Below are 14,438 nucleotides of genomic sequence, written 5' to 3' on the forward strand. Positions count from 1 at the left end.
GATTAAAATGGAGCTCTCCCCCAGTATCCATTGCTGTCGAAAGGTAAACATAGTAACCTCAGATGCTAGAGATTAAGTGATGTAGAAAACCAGTGCTTCCGAATAAGCCAGCCTTGTAATGTATAAGAATAGCGCTGGGACCACTCCAAATATGCTTCTATAAATTATGATAACCCTAATAGGGGTAGGGGACTAGTACCTAGTGCCATAAAACACCAATAAGCAGTACATAAATTGTCCCATACAGTAAAAAATGAGGGTATCACCCCATCAATGCAACTCACTGTGAACTTCCAAGATCCATAGGAGCAGTCCCAAAGCAGCAATCCACCAGGCAGAACTGAGCAGGAATGGATGAGAAGGGCAGTGCACTGCCAAGGAAGCAGGAGGAGGCTCACGGTACAACTTGATAAAGGGCTTATAGCCTGAAACGCGTAGGTGTTACCTGTTGCTGCTGGGGGGGGGCTATGTTTGACCCTTTTACACATTAAAGTGATTTTTATGCTACCGTGAGCCTCCTCCTGCTTCCTTGGCAGTGCACTGCCCTTCTCATCCATTTCTCCTAGAGATTAAGAAAATGATTATTAACATTAAAAACATGAAAAAAATAGAGCAATACATACTCGGGGTCAAGATACTGACTACAAAGGAGTTATATTCCCATAGGATTCTGGGAAGGGTTGCTGCTTTAAATATTACTGTCTCGTTAAACGTCCCATGTGGGACCATGCTGGATTTATCCCAGGGTTATCTGTGTATTCAGTGTGCCTGTGTTTGTAGATATTATATAAAGGTTTGCCACCTATGTTATTTTTCCCACAGGAAAAGTTGCGATCAAAAAAGAGGATTTGTGCAAATACAGCGGTAACGAGCCCTGGTTCTCCCTTCAGCCCATCGATTCCAATTCAGAAGTACAGGTACATTTATACGTTGCTGGCTTTTTGTGCCTGTAAACTATTCCAACATTTTAAATGAGAATCTGTTCTACAACATCGGTTTATTATTATTAACCCAAGAAAAATGTGCATAAACAGTATTTTATTTACAATTCGTTATATTGTATACAACCAAATATGTAGCTGTTGCATGTTCATTTTTAGATGAACACACACATTCCCAGCTAGCTCAAACTCCCACACCAACCACATCATGAATATATAATTATGTCAAAAAGAGTGCTACTGGGTGTGGCAAATGTATACAACAAAAGACGAGGTTGCCCAATGCATTGGGCACCCCTGTCATTTTTAGATGGTTGGGTAGGGAGGGGAGCTCTGGAAGGATTATGTATATTTGTTCCTGTCACGGGAGACCAGGACTATCTGCACGAGGCATCAATTCGCCAGACAAACACAAGAGTTTATAAAATTAATTTATTGGAAAAAAAAGTTATCCACAACTGACATAAACAGACGCACGCTTCTACAACTGGGAAACACTGGGTTGTCCTAGGCGCAGGGACCTCCCTGGAGAGATTTTCCCTGATCTTCCCCCACAGGATGTCTTCTGGACTCCAGACCTGGCACCAGCACTGGAATCCTCTCAGCCAAAGCACTCTTGACCTGAAACTCTGTCTGTAGCTCCTTGAACCAAGTACAACTCACAGCTTCTTAAGGCCGCGTCCATATTGCGGCCGCGGCGCGAACAGGCCGCACCTCTGCGGCAGGCCATAGTGCGCGATACGGCGTGACCACGGTTTCAGCCAACAACAACATTTTATTTTGTCGCGTGACGGTCGGGTCAAGTGAGCTGTTCAGCCAATGAGGGCAAGCCGCTCGTGACGTCATAGCCGCACCTCCCTGTCATTCACGTATGTCATAGAAATCCCAAAGGCCACGGATCGCTCAAGCTACAGGCGCGCGTGACACCATTTGTTCTGTCAAGTGCATGCCTACTATATCCGAGGGCTAAGGCTGCGCTTATAGTGCCATGCGACGTCACTCCGAAACAAATGCGACGTCTTGCCCCCAAAATTTTGAGGCCAGGTAAATTACAGTTGCCACATGTGACTGTCTCTAAAGCAATCAGATTGCGCGGACCGCCCCTTTTTAGTGACGTTGCTGGCCTTGTCGCTAAAATTTACAACTTTCACCAGTGGCGACGGGTGACGTCATCGGTTGCGTCGCCAGCACTATAAGCGCGGCCTAAGACTATGGCCTGGGACATGGTCAGCGCTTATGCGCTGACCCGTGCTGCTGCTCGGCACTGAGCCCTTGCAGCCGCAATGAGAGCGGCTTCAGCAGGGGCCATCGCACGCGTCAACACGCTTTGGGAAGCGTGTGTCTGACGGCGTTTTGAAATTTCCCCGCTTGCCGGAGCGCAGGGCCAGTCACGTGAGCGGCGAAGCCGCTCCGTGACGCCATTGGCCCAACCCCTGATGGCGCGCTGTGTAAGGCCAGGGAAAGCGTGCTTTCCCTGAGCCTCAGCGCGCCTCAGCACGTTTGAGAGGCAGTATGTCCCAGGCCTAAGGGTCTCCCTCCCCACCTTTTTATACACCCTGGCAGAGCATGGTTGCATGCAAAAAGGAGTTGAGGCCAGGTGTTTTCAATGTCCCAGCCCCTGATTGATCGTTTGAAATGCAACATAACTTTTGGTTACATGAAAACTGTTACAGGGAAAGGTCACAGACAACCTTTGCAACATTTCTCCTGAAAACAAAATTAACCCCTGGTCCCTGAAGTGCTGGAACAAGACTAAGGCCCGGGCCATAGAGGTGTGGGGAGAGCGGAGGCGCGCTAACGCTGAGGCTCGCCTGCTTCAGTCAGCGCGATTGCACGGACTTACAGGCGAGCCAGCGTGCGCGAAGGGAGCCGGGGGGAGGTGGTTGGAGGCGGGGCAGTGACGTCGCTGGGCCAATCGCTCGCGACGCACTGACGTCAATGTCACGGCGCCGACGTCACGGCGCCGTGACGTTGACGCTGCTGTGCTGTGATTGGAGGTTTTCAGCCGACAGCGCACTGAAAAACAGCCAACTCGTCAGCACGCCTGCGGACGCTCGCGTGAGCCCCCTCTCAAGGCATCCTCATTGAGGATGCAGGGGCTCAGCGCGGAGCGTCCGCACGCCTCAGCACGGCCTGTCCGTCTATGGACTCGGCCTAAGGCATAGATATAAATACACATAATACAACTGTATTATTGACGGTTAAGGGTAATGAAGGGCTTGACCTTTATTAAAAGTAGTCACATTTAGCCCTATTGTCACAGTTCCATCATCTTTAGAAAGGGAGGGGAGTAGTTCTTTTTATGCCATAATTTTCCATCTTTAATGCCTTCTTTAGTTTGGTAGGTTGAACAGGGAATCTAAACTGCCAATAAACAGTCAAGTTATCTATAAAATATAAAGCCAAGCTCTACAGCACAGGAGGATTTTTGGGTAGAGCGCATCCACCTGGGGGGCAAGATGCTCTTTTTAATTGGGAAATATAGTAGGGGTTAGTTTGATCCATCTTGGAAACTGTTGATGATACTCCCCCTTCCTGTATGTAATCCTCTTATGAACATTAATTACATTTGCATCAGAGTTATGAATCGTGTGTACTGTACTTGGCCTGTGTGCAGAACTGGAGATCTCAGTGGGTCGCTTCATTTTTGGGGGCTGTGTGTTGTTCTCTGTAAACCTTGATCCCTTTCCCTGCCCGTGTCGCTCTTATACCGGAAAGACACGGTTATACCAGATTTGGGAGTTCCGCCTGCTATGTAGAAGGCAGTGTCGGTTCTTGGCACGTAAGGTGGGACAGGGTGACGCCTGTTACCTGGCTCCTTACAGTAAGAGTCAGCGCTGGTACACCGCTTCCCGACATGTAATCTGAAGGTGTAACACTTCAGCATAGGTCACTGGTAGCGACACTAGACACACGGTATGATCAGTGATTTGGTACAGTTTATCCCGGTTCCTCGAAAAGCTGCTGCGTTGCCTCTCACTGGCCGTACCTACCAACAGGTGCTAAGTGATATACATCTTACATTCTGTTAACTTGAATGGAATGCGAGGTCTCTGGTTCATTAATTCTCAGCAATTAGCTGATTGGACCTTTTGTGTTGTCAGTCACGCTAATGGCCCATTTGCAACACTTATTTATTTTTTCTCCATGCCTTTACTCGCCACCTAGCAGTGAAGTGGTTAAGGGTGGTTCTTTAAGTCGATGAAAGCACATACATGACCAGAGAGCAACTCCTGTCCAGTATATAGCAGGAAACATGCAACAAATCTAAAACTATACTTACAATCGTATTTATTTTAGGCTTATCCATTAATTTTAGCAAAACGGACACTTAGGCCACGCTTATAGTGAGCGCGACGGCGACGTGATGGATGACGTCACCCGTCGCCGCTAGCGAAATTTGTAATTTGCTTTCCGGCGACGTCGCGGGCGACCAGGTCTTTGATTGGTTCAGAGGCTGTCACATGTGGCGACAGCCTCTGAAAAATCTAATTTGACCGACTTCTGAAATTTGCGCCGCTTCGTTGCGCTTACTAAAAGTGCACGCGACGGCGGCAATACGTTTGTTTTGCTGCAACTTCGCCGGCACTAAATGCGCTTATAGCGCCCGCGACAGCGATGCAACATCGCGTCAAAACATGCGTTGCCGCCGTTTCGTGTGCTTACAGTAAGCGCGACGGATAGGTCGCGATCGCTGGAAATCATCTCTATTTGATTTTCCAGCGACCGTGCCGTCGCCGACACTATAAGCGCGGCCTTAGAATGATTTCAGAACCCAGCCGCGTCTCAGAATTCGTGTGTTTTTAGGGTCACCACCAGAGGTACTGTATAAGGCGTTCCATTGCATGCATTGTTTTCAATGTATATACCCTATACAATCAAACAGTCTTCATACACCCTCACCACTCAGATTAGATCGTTAGCTCCTATGGGCAGCAGCTCCCCATTACATAGGCCTCTGTTCTATATAAAATGAAGTTGTCCCTTTCCGTTACTTGGGGATATATAAGCTCCACTCATTTAAGTAGGGCTGTAATCTTACCGGGCAAGGGAAAGCGGCTTCCCAGTATCATAATTCTGAGTCGCGGTTTCATTTATTTGCAACACGCCGCCTTTTATTACATTTCTTTAACAAGTGCTGCTTTAGTCTACGCTTATAGTGCCGGTGACGGTCGCTGGAAAATCTAATAGAGATGACTTCCAGCGATGGCGACCAATCCGTCGCAGCGCGCTTACTATAAGCGCACGCGACGGCGGCAATGCATTTGTTTTGACGCGACTTTGCATCGCTGTCGCCGTCACTATAAGCGTTGCCTTACGTTATCTATAGTGCTGAGCTAAAGGTTCAGATGTAAAGCATGTTTAAATCTCACCTTCCGACTTAGTCCAGGTCACAGCGTGAGACTGATCCGAGCCTGTTCTTGCATTGCTTTCTTTAGCCTGTTCGGTTGAATATAGGGAGACCCAAGAAAAACCGGCCTGGATCATTATCTGACTGCTAATAAGAAATATTGTCATGGATTTAATCGCTTTTTTGAAGTTAGAATTTGATTTAAACATACCTGCGACTTAAAAAGGTGGTGGCACAGATGCCAGATTAACTGCTGCTGTTCTACAATACTTGTTTAATGTTTTAAGTACAAAACTGTTTTTATTAACACATGTTTAAAAAACTCCAAAAAGTTCTGAGTTCACTTGCCCTGTAGTTCAGCCCAGTTTGCCTGAACGCTGCCAGGCTTCGAGCTCACTGTCCCCTCCCTGTACCCAACGCTTTGGCACCTGGAACTTGTTTGTGCGGAAAATCTAGATTGAGTTTTTGGCACGTGTCGCTTCCTCAGTAATACCAGGAATCCCTGCACCCGCTGCCTACCAGCTGCACGTACATTAGACACTGCTGTTGTGGTGAGGCCTGTGAGTGTGCACACTGGTATAATGTGGTAACAATTCGGTGACACTCGGAGAGAAACGCAGACTTTCCCTCTCTAGTGCGTGTGTGTGTGTATACAAATACATATGCACACAATCACGAACATACACGCACACATACGCACGTGCGCCTGTATACACAAACATATCCTTAGATATTACTGAATTAATGTATTATGTTTTGATATGCTCGATTGCTTTTTTGGCGTGTGTGCAATTTTTTTTTTGTGTGTGTACATACACATGTATATATACATGTGATCACTCATCTAGATATGTTAGGAATATCCTTAAGACATTGGAACATACTTAAATGTGATCCCCCATCTAGGATCCATTCTGCCTGTGAAAGCTCCAGTACTATTTAGGAAAACAAAGAACATCAAACGTATCTTGGCTCCCAGTGAGATCAGACAGTGCTGTGCATCTTCCGTTGCCACTTCCCTGAATCAATCTGGTAATCACAGATGTGGCAGGGGTCGCTGCATCACGTGTAAAAAATATAGTCCTTTCTAATCAATTCACTTCTTACATTAAAGTTAGTTCACATAAAGTAAAAGGCAATATTAATTGCCTCAGTACATATATCATTTATGTGGCTTGTATTGCCGCTAGTCTGTTCTGCCCCTTGGTGTAGATGCCCGAATATGGGCCTCTACATCACGAGGCGGAACACTATAGGACAGTATTCGGTCACTAAGGGGGTTGGACAGGACATTTAAATCATTTAAAATATCCTGTCCAACCCCCTTGACCTCTCAGTACATGCCACCAAGATTTATTTTATTTATTTATAAAAATGTTTTACCAGGAAGTAATACATTGAGTTACCTCTCGTTTTCAAGTATGTCCTGGGCATAGTTAATATGACAAATAATACATGGTTACAAATACAGTTACATAAATGAACAGGGTATACATTATATACAATACATTGCATGCACAGTTAGAGAAGATGTATATTATAGGCTTATGTAACAGTTACAGACCAGATTAAAATGTGAGACAGCCTTAGTTTTGAAAGAACTTAAACTGGTGGTGGATGTGAGAGTCTCCGGTGAGGAGCTTGTTCAGTTATGTGGGTAACTTGCCCAGAAAATATTTGAAGGCAAGACAGGAAAGGTGAACTTTGCGCTTAGACTCGAGTGATGACCAATCTAGTTCTTTGAGCATTTCGCAGTGATGTGTGTTATAGTTGCATTGGAGAACAAAACGACAAATTGAATTGTAGAGGGTGTCAAGTTTGCTAAGGTGGGATTGAGTTGCCAAGCCATATACTATGGGGCCTATGCAGAGAGCAGCGCTATTTCGAAATTCGCCAATTTTTGGAGAAAATCGCGCAGAAAATGGCGAGTTCCGAAAAACGCGCCAATTTTTCTTTTCTATTTGTAAAACTCGCCTCGCGGCTGGCGAGAACCTCAATCTCGCCAGTTTTAAAAATATCCTAATGCAGAGAGCCGCGAACGGCATCTAGCGGCTGTTCGCGCCAATAAAATGGCGCGATTGTCTCCTTTTTGCCTCGCCAGAAAAAATTGGCAAGTAGCTGCCGCTCGCGGCCATTGCAATGGGAAAAAAAAGGCGCAAATTTGTTTTTACACGTTTCTGAAGCGCGCATCTCGCCAATTTAAACTCGCCACACGCATCCATGTTAAACATAGCAGAATTCGCACTTTTCTGCATATGGAGAAGAAAACTCTCCAAAAAAGCTACTTTTTACTAAATTCGCCATTTTTAAAATTCGCTGCTCTCTGCATAGGCCCCTATGTCTCCATAGTCAATAATTGGCATTAGCATCTGCTGTGCGATACGTTTTCTGACCAGGAGACTTAGGGAGGATTTGTTCCTGTAAAGTACCCCTAGTTTGGCATAGGTCTTGGTTGTCAGGGTATCAATGTGCATCCCGAATGTTAAGTGGGAGTCAAACCATATGCCCAGGTATTTAAAACTAGTGACAGGAGTTAGGGTGGTGTTAGCGTTGGTTCTAATGTGGAGCTCAGTCGCTGGAAGCTTAAAAAAATTAGTCTTGGTCCCAAATACCATTGTTACAGTCTTGTCAGTGTTTAAAAACAGTTTGTTTTGGGAAATCCAGTTTTCGAGTCTCAAAAAGTCAGACTGAAGTATGTGTTGAAGCTCGGAGAGGCTATGGCTGTGTGCATATAGGATTGTGTCATCTGCATACTGGTGTATTGAAGCTTCCTTACAAGCTGTGGGAAGATCATTAATGAACACTGAGAAGAGTAGGGACCCCAGAATAGAGCCTTGCGGGACACCACAGGTGATATCCAGGGGGTTAGAGTTAGAGCCAGAGATGGACACATGTTGGGATCTTCCTGATACGTAGGACTGAAACCAGTTTAAAGCATGCTTCCCTATTCCAGAGCTCTGGAGTTTAAGCAGGATAGCATAATCAACAGTATCAAAAGCCTTTGCAAAATCTAGGAATACTGCACCAGTGAGTTGTCCCTGTTCCATTCCACACTGGATTTCATTGCAAACGTTTAGCAGGGTAGTTACGGTAGAGTGTTTGGGGCGAAAGCCAGATTGGAATTGGCTAGGGAAATTTGTCTTGGTATAGTAATCACTTAATTGGGAGTGGACACATTTTTCCATGACTTTGGATAGGATTGGGAGAAGGAGATTGGCCTGTAGTTTGAGACAGTGTTTTTGTCCCCACTTTTGAAGATTGGGACAACTCTGGCAGCTTTCCAGGTCTTAGGGATATGGCCTGCAGACAGGATAGAGTTGACTATGGAAGCAATTGGTTTGGCAATTGCTGGGGCACCAAGATGGGTCACTGTACAAGCATATCGATATCCATTAGAGATTATTATGTTAAATATCTTGAGCACGTTTCCTATATGTTATGTTGGTAGCGCTTTTGCCATTTCCCTATAGTGATGTGTATGCCGACACTGAAATGAAGTTACCTGATTGCAGCTAATCCTACAGATACGTATTGGGACACGGGAGTGTGACACACTTACTGACTCATGTCCGTTTAACTAGGACACGCATGGCTTTTATTGTCATCACTTTGTTAGTCAGATGCTGATACCATTTTTTTCACTTCACTTACTCTGTTACATACGTCATTCTGCTAATTTGAGGTGTCGCTACAAAAACGTTTTCATGTCGCTGAGACGCCCGTTTTTGGTGCCGGTTTTCCACTGAGCGTTCAAAAGGTCTCTTGCTGGTTATCTTGAGAGGCCCAGAAACATCAATCAAGATGTAATAAATAGTATTGGCACGAATACAGACCGTGCTGTTACTTTATCTATTTGAAATATATATTTATATACACACATAAATGCATGTTTAAGTACGATGCATAGTGGTGTGTGTGATATTTTAATAAAATTGTGTGTACTCACAAAGGTATATTTTAATGCATACAAACATACAGTATGATTGTGTGTATATGTATTGGTGTGTATACAGATGTAGCAGGCGTTATTGCATCCACTGGTGCGCTAGCCCCTTTGCTTTTTCACGTGTGCCTAATTCAAGCACAATTGTGTCTCCTGGCGCATTGTCCCGCTACAGCACACCTGCAGGAGCAAGGTGTGTGTGTCACATTTTAATCAAATAGTGGGGGTTTATTAAAGCCATTTTCTAGAGCATAAGTATTGTGTAAATCCAGTAGACCTTTGTCCCAATGTTTAGTAATCAGACACACGACTGCTCAGCGTATGCAAATCCAGATACGCAGATATCCTGCTCTCATCCAAACTACTTTCCTGTTGCAATGCTTTGTACAGCCCCTATGAAGGAAAGGGTTAATGACCACTCTCCTCCTGTGGGAATGCACATATGATGGCACCCTACATTACAATGCCCGGGTTTCTTTGTCACTCCGTTTAGTAACTGCGGACTTGACGTTGAACGCGCCATTTTTTTTTTCATCCTCTCTGCAGGGAAAGGTTCACCTGGAGCTCAAACTGAACGAGCTCATCACAGACAACGGATCAGTCCAGCAGCTTATGGTACAGTAAGTACAGCTGGGCCAAACCTACCCGTAAGCTGGATCAGCTATTGTTGTAAATCACGGCCCATTTTCCTGCCATAGCAGACCCCTCTGGCATGTAAGGGGTTCAATGGAAAGTGGGTAGACATATAGTAACTTCTATTACTAACATGTAGTTTGTTACTTCTGGGGCAGGCAGCGCTGTGCATAGATGTTTTTGCAGGTACAATGAGCTCTGCCCCGAGCACCTGACCATCTATTGTGAGATATTGAATGGGAGATGGTGATTTGCCCAAGGGGTGCTGGGATTCCAACCCGGCTTTACCCACTTCAAAGGCTGGAGCGTTAAACAGAACCCTTCCCTGTGCGCTATACCCCGTACAGGTCCTATGCCGCTCGGGGGAGTGAGGCTGCACTGGAGGGTACAGCGTCTCGCCACTTTGCTGCGTACAAGCCAGCACCTTCACTTGCTGTACACAAGTAAAAGGCACAGTACCACTACTATTAAAAAAAAATATGGACACCATTGGATAAAGAGTTTGGCCCATAGATACTAAGCGGTGCTATGCCAACCCACCTCTCCCAGTGCAGATAGATGTCTTGCAAGAACATTCACCTGAATATGCTGGGAGGGGTCTTGTGGCAAAAAGACTGCTTAGTAAATATGGGCCTTTCTGCTGATCTATTAGAAGATATTTATTGTATGAACCTACTGCTATTAACCTTTACAGTGCCACAGGACCTCCTGCACATCTGTGACGTGATCTTTCCAGGGAGGTTCACATGACGCTGCCAATGGCGCCGTCAGCCCTATCGCCCCCTAAATAGTGAGGCCATGACCATGGCATACCTGTTTAGATCAGTGCCGGTCAGCGGGCCCCCACACTGCCCCATCCCCAAATACACAGCACTCTACATTTCCGTCCAGCCAGTCACCTGGCGGCTTGCGTGCAATGAGGGCCACGGCGAGATTTGTCCCGTAAGCGGAAAATTAATCCTGACTGCAATCAGTGGGATTTTTAATAAACACTGTATTGAAATCTTGTAATTTCGTAGTTGAAGCGTGTGCTCCGTGGTGTTACTAGAATTGCGACGCTTAACCCCTTTCTTGACCGAGGGGTCCGTGACATCACGGAGTAGTCTGATAACAGACAGAGCAGTTTGGTGCTGGTAGTGATGGGGTTAAAATGTTTTATGCAACATTTAGATCATGTAATAAACCGGTGGAATTTAATTATATGGACTTTTTTAACTTAATAGGGCCCTTCTTGCCCTGTCAAACCCGGTTTTTATTTTTAACTTTCGATGCTACGTTTAGGAGATAAAAGTGGCTTAAATATTCAGTGCTCAAAATTGAACTCTTCCCAGTACCCAATGCAAACTAAAGGTTACCATGACACAATATGAGACCGTATTAATTGGGTATGAAATACAGCGAAAATACTGTGGTATTGAACACTTGTTTTATAGTTCAGCTTTCTAAACCTAGTCCCACGTTAATGAAAATATTTTTGATCAACTTCTCTGTGCAATCAGCTTCCTGGGAAAGACGAAATCTTCATTTCAATTAACCATTTCACTTATTTGTATCTTTATTTTATTTTTTCTCCAAATGAATGTTTCCCCCTTTTTCCTTGGTCCGCTGAACTTAATCAAACCAGCCACTTATGTTTGAACAATTGGCTTTAAGGACTGACAAACCGTCTGATCACCGCAAGACATGAGACATTGGATTGTAAAAGCTTTTCTTCACCATAATGTTGATGATTAAAAAAGTTTGAATATTATATATTACTAAATACTTGTAGAAATAAATTTTTTCTTTAAGCAGCAGTCCTGCTCCTGGAATGGGGGGCAGGGGGGCCCCGAAGCTGGACCCGGGTAGCGTGGCTACTTCCTTGTATTTAAATCTCTGTGTATTGCGGGCCAACTGGAAGCCTTTACGGATGACGTCGTGGCTTCCTATTGGCCAGCGTGACAGGAGACTTGAAGCGCCATTTTGTATTCCCTGCAGGGTACTGTAGCGACGTTACCTGCAGCATTATCGGGGAAACAAGGGGGTCCCCTGCAGCTGAAAATAACGTGGGTCGGCTCTGGGGACCCCCTGTAATGCTGTTAGGAAGTTCATAACTATGGCCATATTTAAAAGCCAGCAGAAAAATGATTTTAGAAATGGTTGTTTGAGGGGGGGGGGGGGGCGGCGGGTGTATTTAACTATTTTTGGGGGAAATGTTTGTTCTGTAACTAGTCTTGTGACTTCTGCTTTAACCCCCTGGCTGCCAGAGGACGTGGCAATGTAGCGCAGGCCTGACAGAGAAGGGGTTACAATATTAACGCATTACGCTGCTAAATTCCATTTCTGTTTTGTCTCAGTATACTGGAGTGCGAAGGGTTACCCCTGGTGAACGGGCAGAGCTGCGATCCCTACGCCACCGTCTCTCTGGTGGGCCCTTCCAGGTGATTTAAGATGGGAATTCCGTAAGGGCAAGAATTTTCCTGATGTCGATTTTGAGGCGTCCTGTGCCCCGTAGAAAACATCCCAAGCATGGTTCCTTGTTGTAAATGGGAGATTTTGCTGCTCCTAAACCGATGTCTTTGTGACATGACTAGATTATTGATTCTCAAAAGGGTGCGTTAGTAGTCTCCAAGAGATTCGCCCAAAATCTTATGACGGATCCCAGGTAGTATAGTGGCCAAACTGTACCTTAGCATGAGTTAATTACAGCAGGAATTTATAAAGTTGCTCCCCACAATGCTTTGCATCCACAGCAGCAAGGCATTGTGGGGCGTAACTTTGGATGTTCCCGCAATAATTGACAGCTATCTATCATGATGATGTCTGCACACACTGAGGTGCCACTTGGGTCCTTATCAAGCGTGTGTTCCCCTCATGAACTTGGAACACTATACTGCTTGGGATCAGTCACACAGCTGTGTTGGTGATAGTCTGTGTCGACAACAAGATTGATTAATTAGGGCTTCGGGGAACAAATACTTTGTAGGAGGGGGTATGCAGTGTAGAAAAGGCTTGGAACCTCTGATCTAGATCACAGCTATGAGTGTTTGATTTTGATGTATATGCTTGGTGGGCTTTAATTTTCAACTTGAGGTGACCGAATACCCCAGAGTTTCTGTATGTCTCTTTCACGACCCCAAATCTGCTGCATTCACCCCTATTTATGACATCCTGTACGGTAGTTCAATACTCTATTTTCTTATACAGAAGACGGAACTAGGGGGTCTTCCAGAGATGAACCCCTCTATGTCTCCTGGGAAGCTCCCTGATGAGAGAGTCACCTTTTTTTTTTATGGGAAAGTGTTTCTGATATCTCTTGCAAAAATAATATGGGTGCCATCCCAGCCTTACTTCCTGCGGGCCAATGGGAAACAGGAATATCCTCAGAACGTGGCATTGCAGCTTCCTATTGGTTGACCGCGGCAGCCATCTTTTATTTTCATTCCATATTAGGGGCACAGATAGAGGGGTCCGTGGAGCTCAGGATAGCTTGGTTCCGATTCTGTAAAGAAAATAGATTCCAAAGATTGTGCGTTTGCTGATGTAAGCTGCAGACAATGATTCCGGGTATTTTAATACCCTCCATTTTTGTGTGTTCAAGAAGTGTTTGCAAAGTCTCCCCCCTCTCTCCCCCTACTGATGAGGATCTTTTTTGGCTCTCTGATAAGGACACAGTGGCATAACAGGAAAAATCACTTGATTGACAAACACTTCTCCATTCAGAGGCCCTTAAGACATGCCGTTTTTAATCCAAAGAAGCCAACGCAGCCACATCTTCGCTTTTAGCACATTTATGTTACGTTTGTTACAGGCAATCAGATTGGTAAACTGTTAACAGAAGTTTTAGTTCTTTTTTTCCCTTCGGCCGGGATTACACCTTCTTAATGACGCATTAAATCACGCCCTCATCCTTCTGTACAAGGTGAATGCATTAAACACATGTCATTTTCTCCCTGTCTATAAACACCACATTTTTTGCTCTTTTTTTTTTTATTTTTTGTTGGAAGAAACGACCAAAAGAAAACCAAAGTGAAGAAGAAAACCAGCAACCCGCAGTTCAACGAGAAATTCTACTTTGAGGTAATCGGTTTAGTGTGTGTGTTTTTATCACCCTGTTTGCCAGCGAACCTGCAACGCATTGCGGAGCGATGTGACAACATCCAGAATACCACAAATGCCGACATGCGCAGCACTCAGACATGAGCTGTTGAGTCACCGGGAAGGCTGGTGGCCCCTTGTGCCGTGAGGTTGGAGGCCCGCTGTGCCGTGAGGTTGGAGGCCCGCTGTGCCGTGGACCTTACGGGTCATGCAGTCACTGGCGTAGCGGTCACATGATCGCGATCTGCCCCTGATGTCGGGAGCGGGAGAGCTGGTGCTCCGCGTCTTCTGTCCCAAACGCGATCTCCCCTAGAAACCAGCAAAACGTCATAGTGCACCTCAGGGTGCCACTTAAGAGGGCGCTCCAATGTTATGGGGCATGCAAAGTGTTATTGGAAAGCAAATAATGAAAGTCAGGAAGAAACAATAAGTGATACTCCATTGTAGTAGTTGTGGCCAAGGCAACATAAAAAAAGAAAGTCCCCCTAACTAA

At 45.4% G+C, this 14,438-nt stretch overlaps 1 protein-coding gene across 1 annotated transcript in view; it reads left to right on the plus strand.

The window, feature by feature from the left end:
- The window catches only part of RASA2 (RAS p21 protein activator 2), a 92,361-nt gene that overhangs the window by 39,473 nt on the left and 38,450 nt on the right, over nucleotides 1–14,438 (plus strand). The window contains exons 4-7 of the mRNA XM_075570220.1: nucleotides 823–917; nucleotides 9,782–9,855; nucleotides 12,205–12,288; nucleotides 13,855–13,927. Of these exons, the coding sequence (XP_075426335.1) occupies nucleotides 823–917; nucleotides 9,782–9,855; nucleotides 12,205–12,288; nucleotides 13,855–13,927 (326 nt within the window). The remainder of the gene's footprint in view (nucleotides 1–822; nucleotides 918–9,781; nucleotides 9,856–12,204; nucleotides 12,289–13,854; nucleotides 13,928–14,438) is intronic.

The sequence above is a fragment of the Ascaphus truei genome, chromosome 14, assembly GCF_040206685.1.
Source record: "Ascaphus truei isolate aAscTru1 chromosome 14, aAscTru1.hap1, whole genome shotgun sequence".
Lineage (NCBI taxonomy): Eukaryota > Metazoa > Chordata > Amphibia > Anura > Ascaphidae > Ascaphus > Ascaphus truei.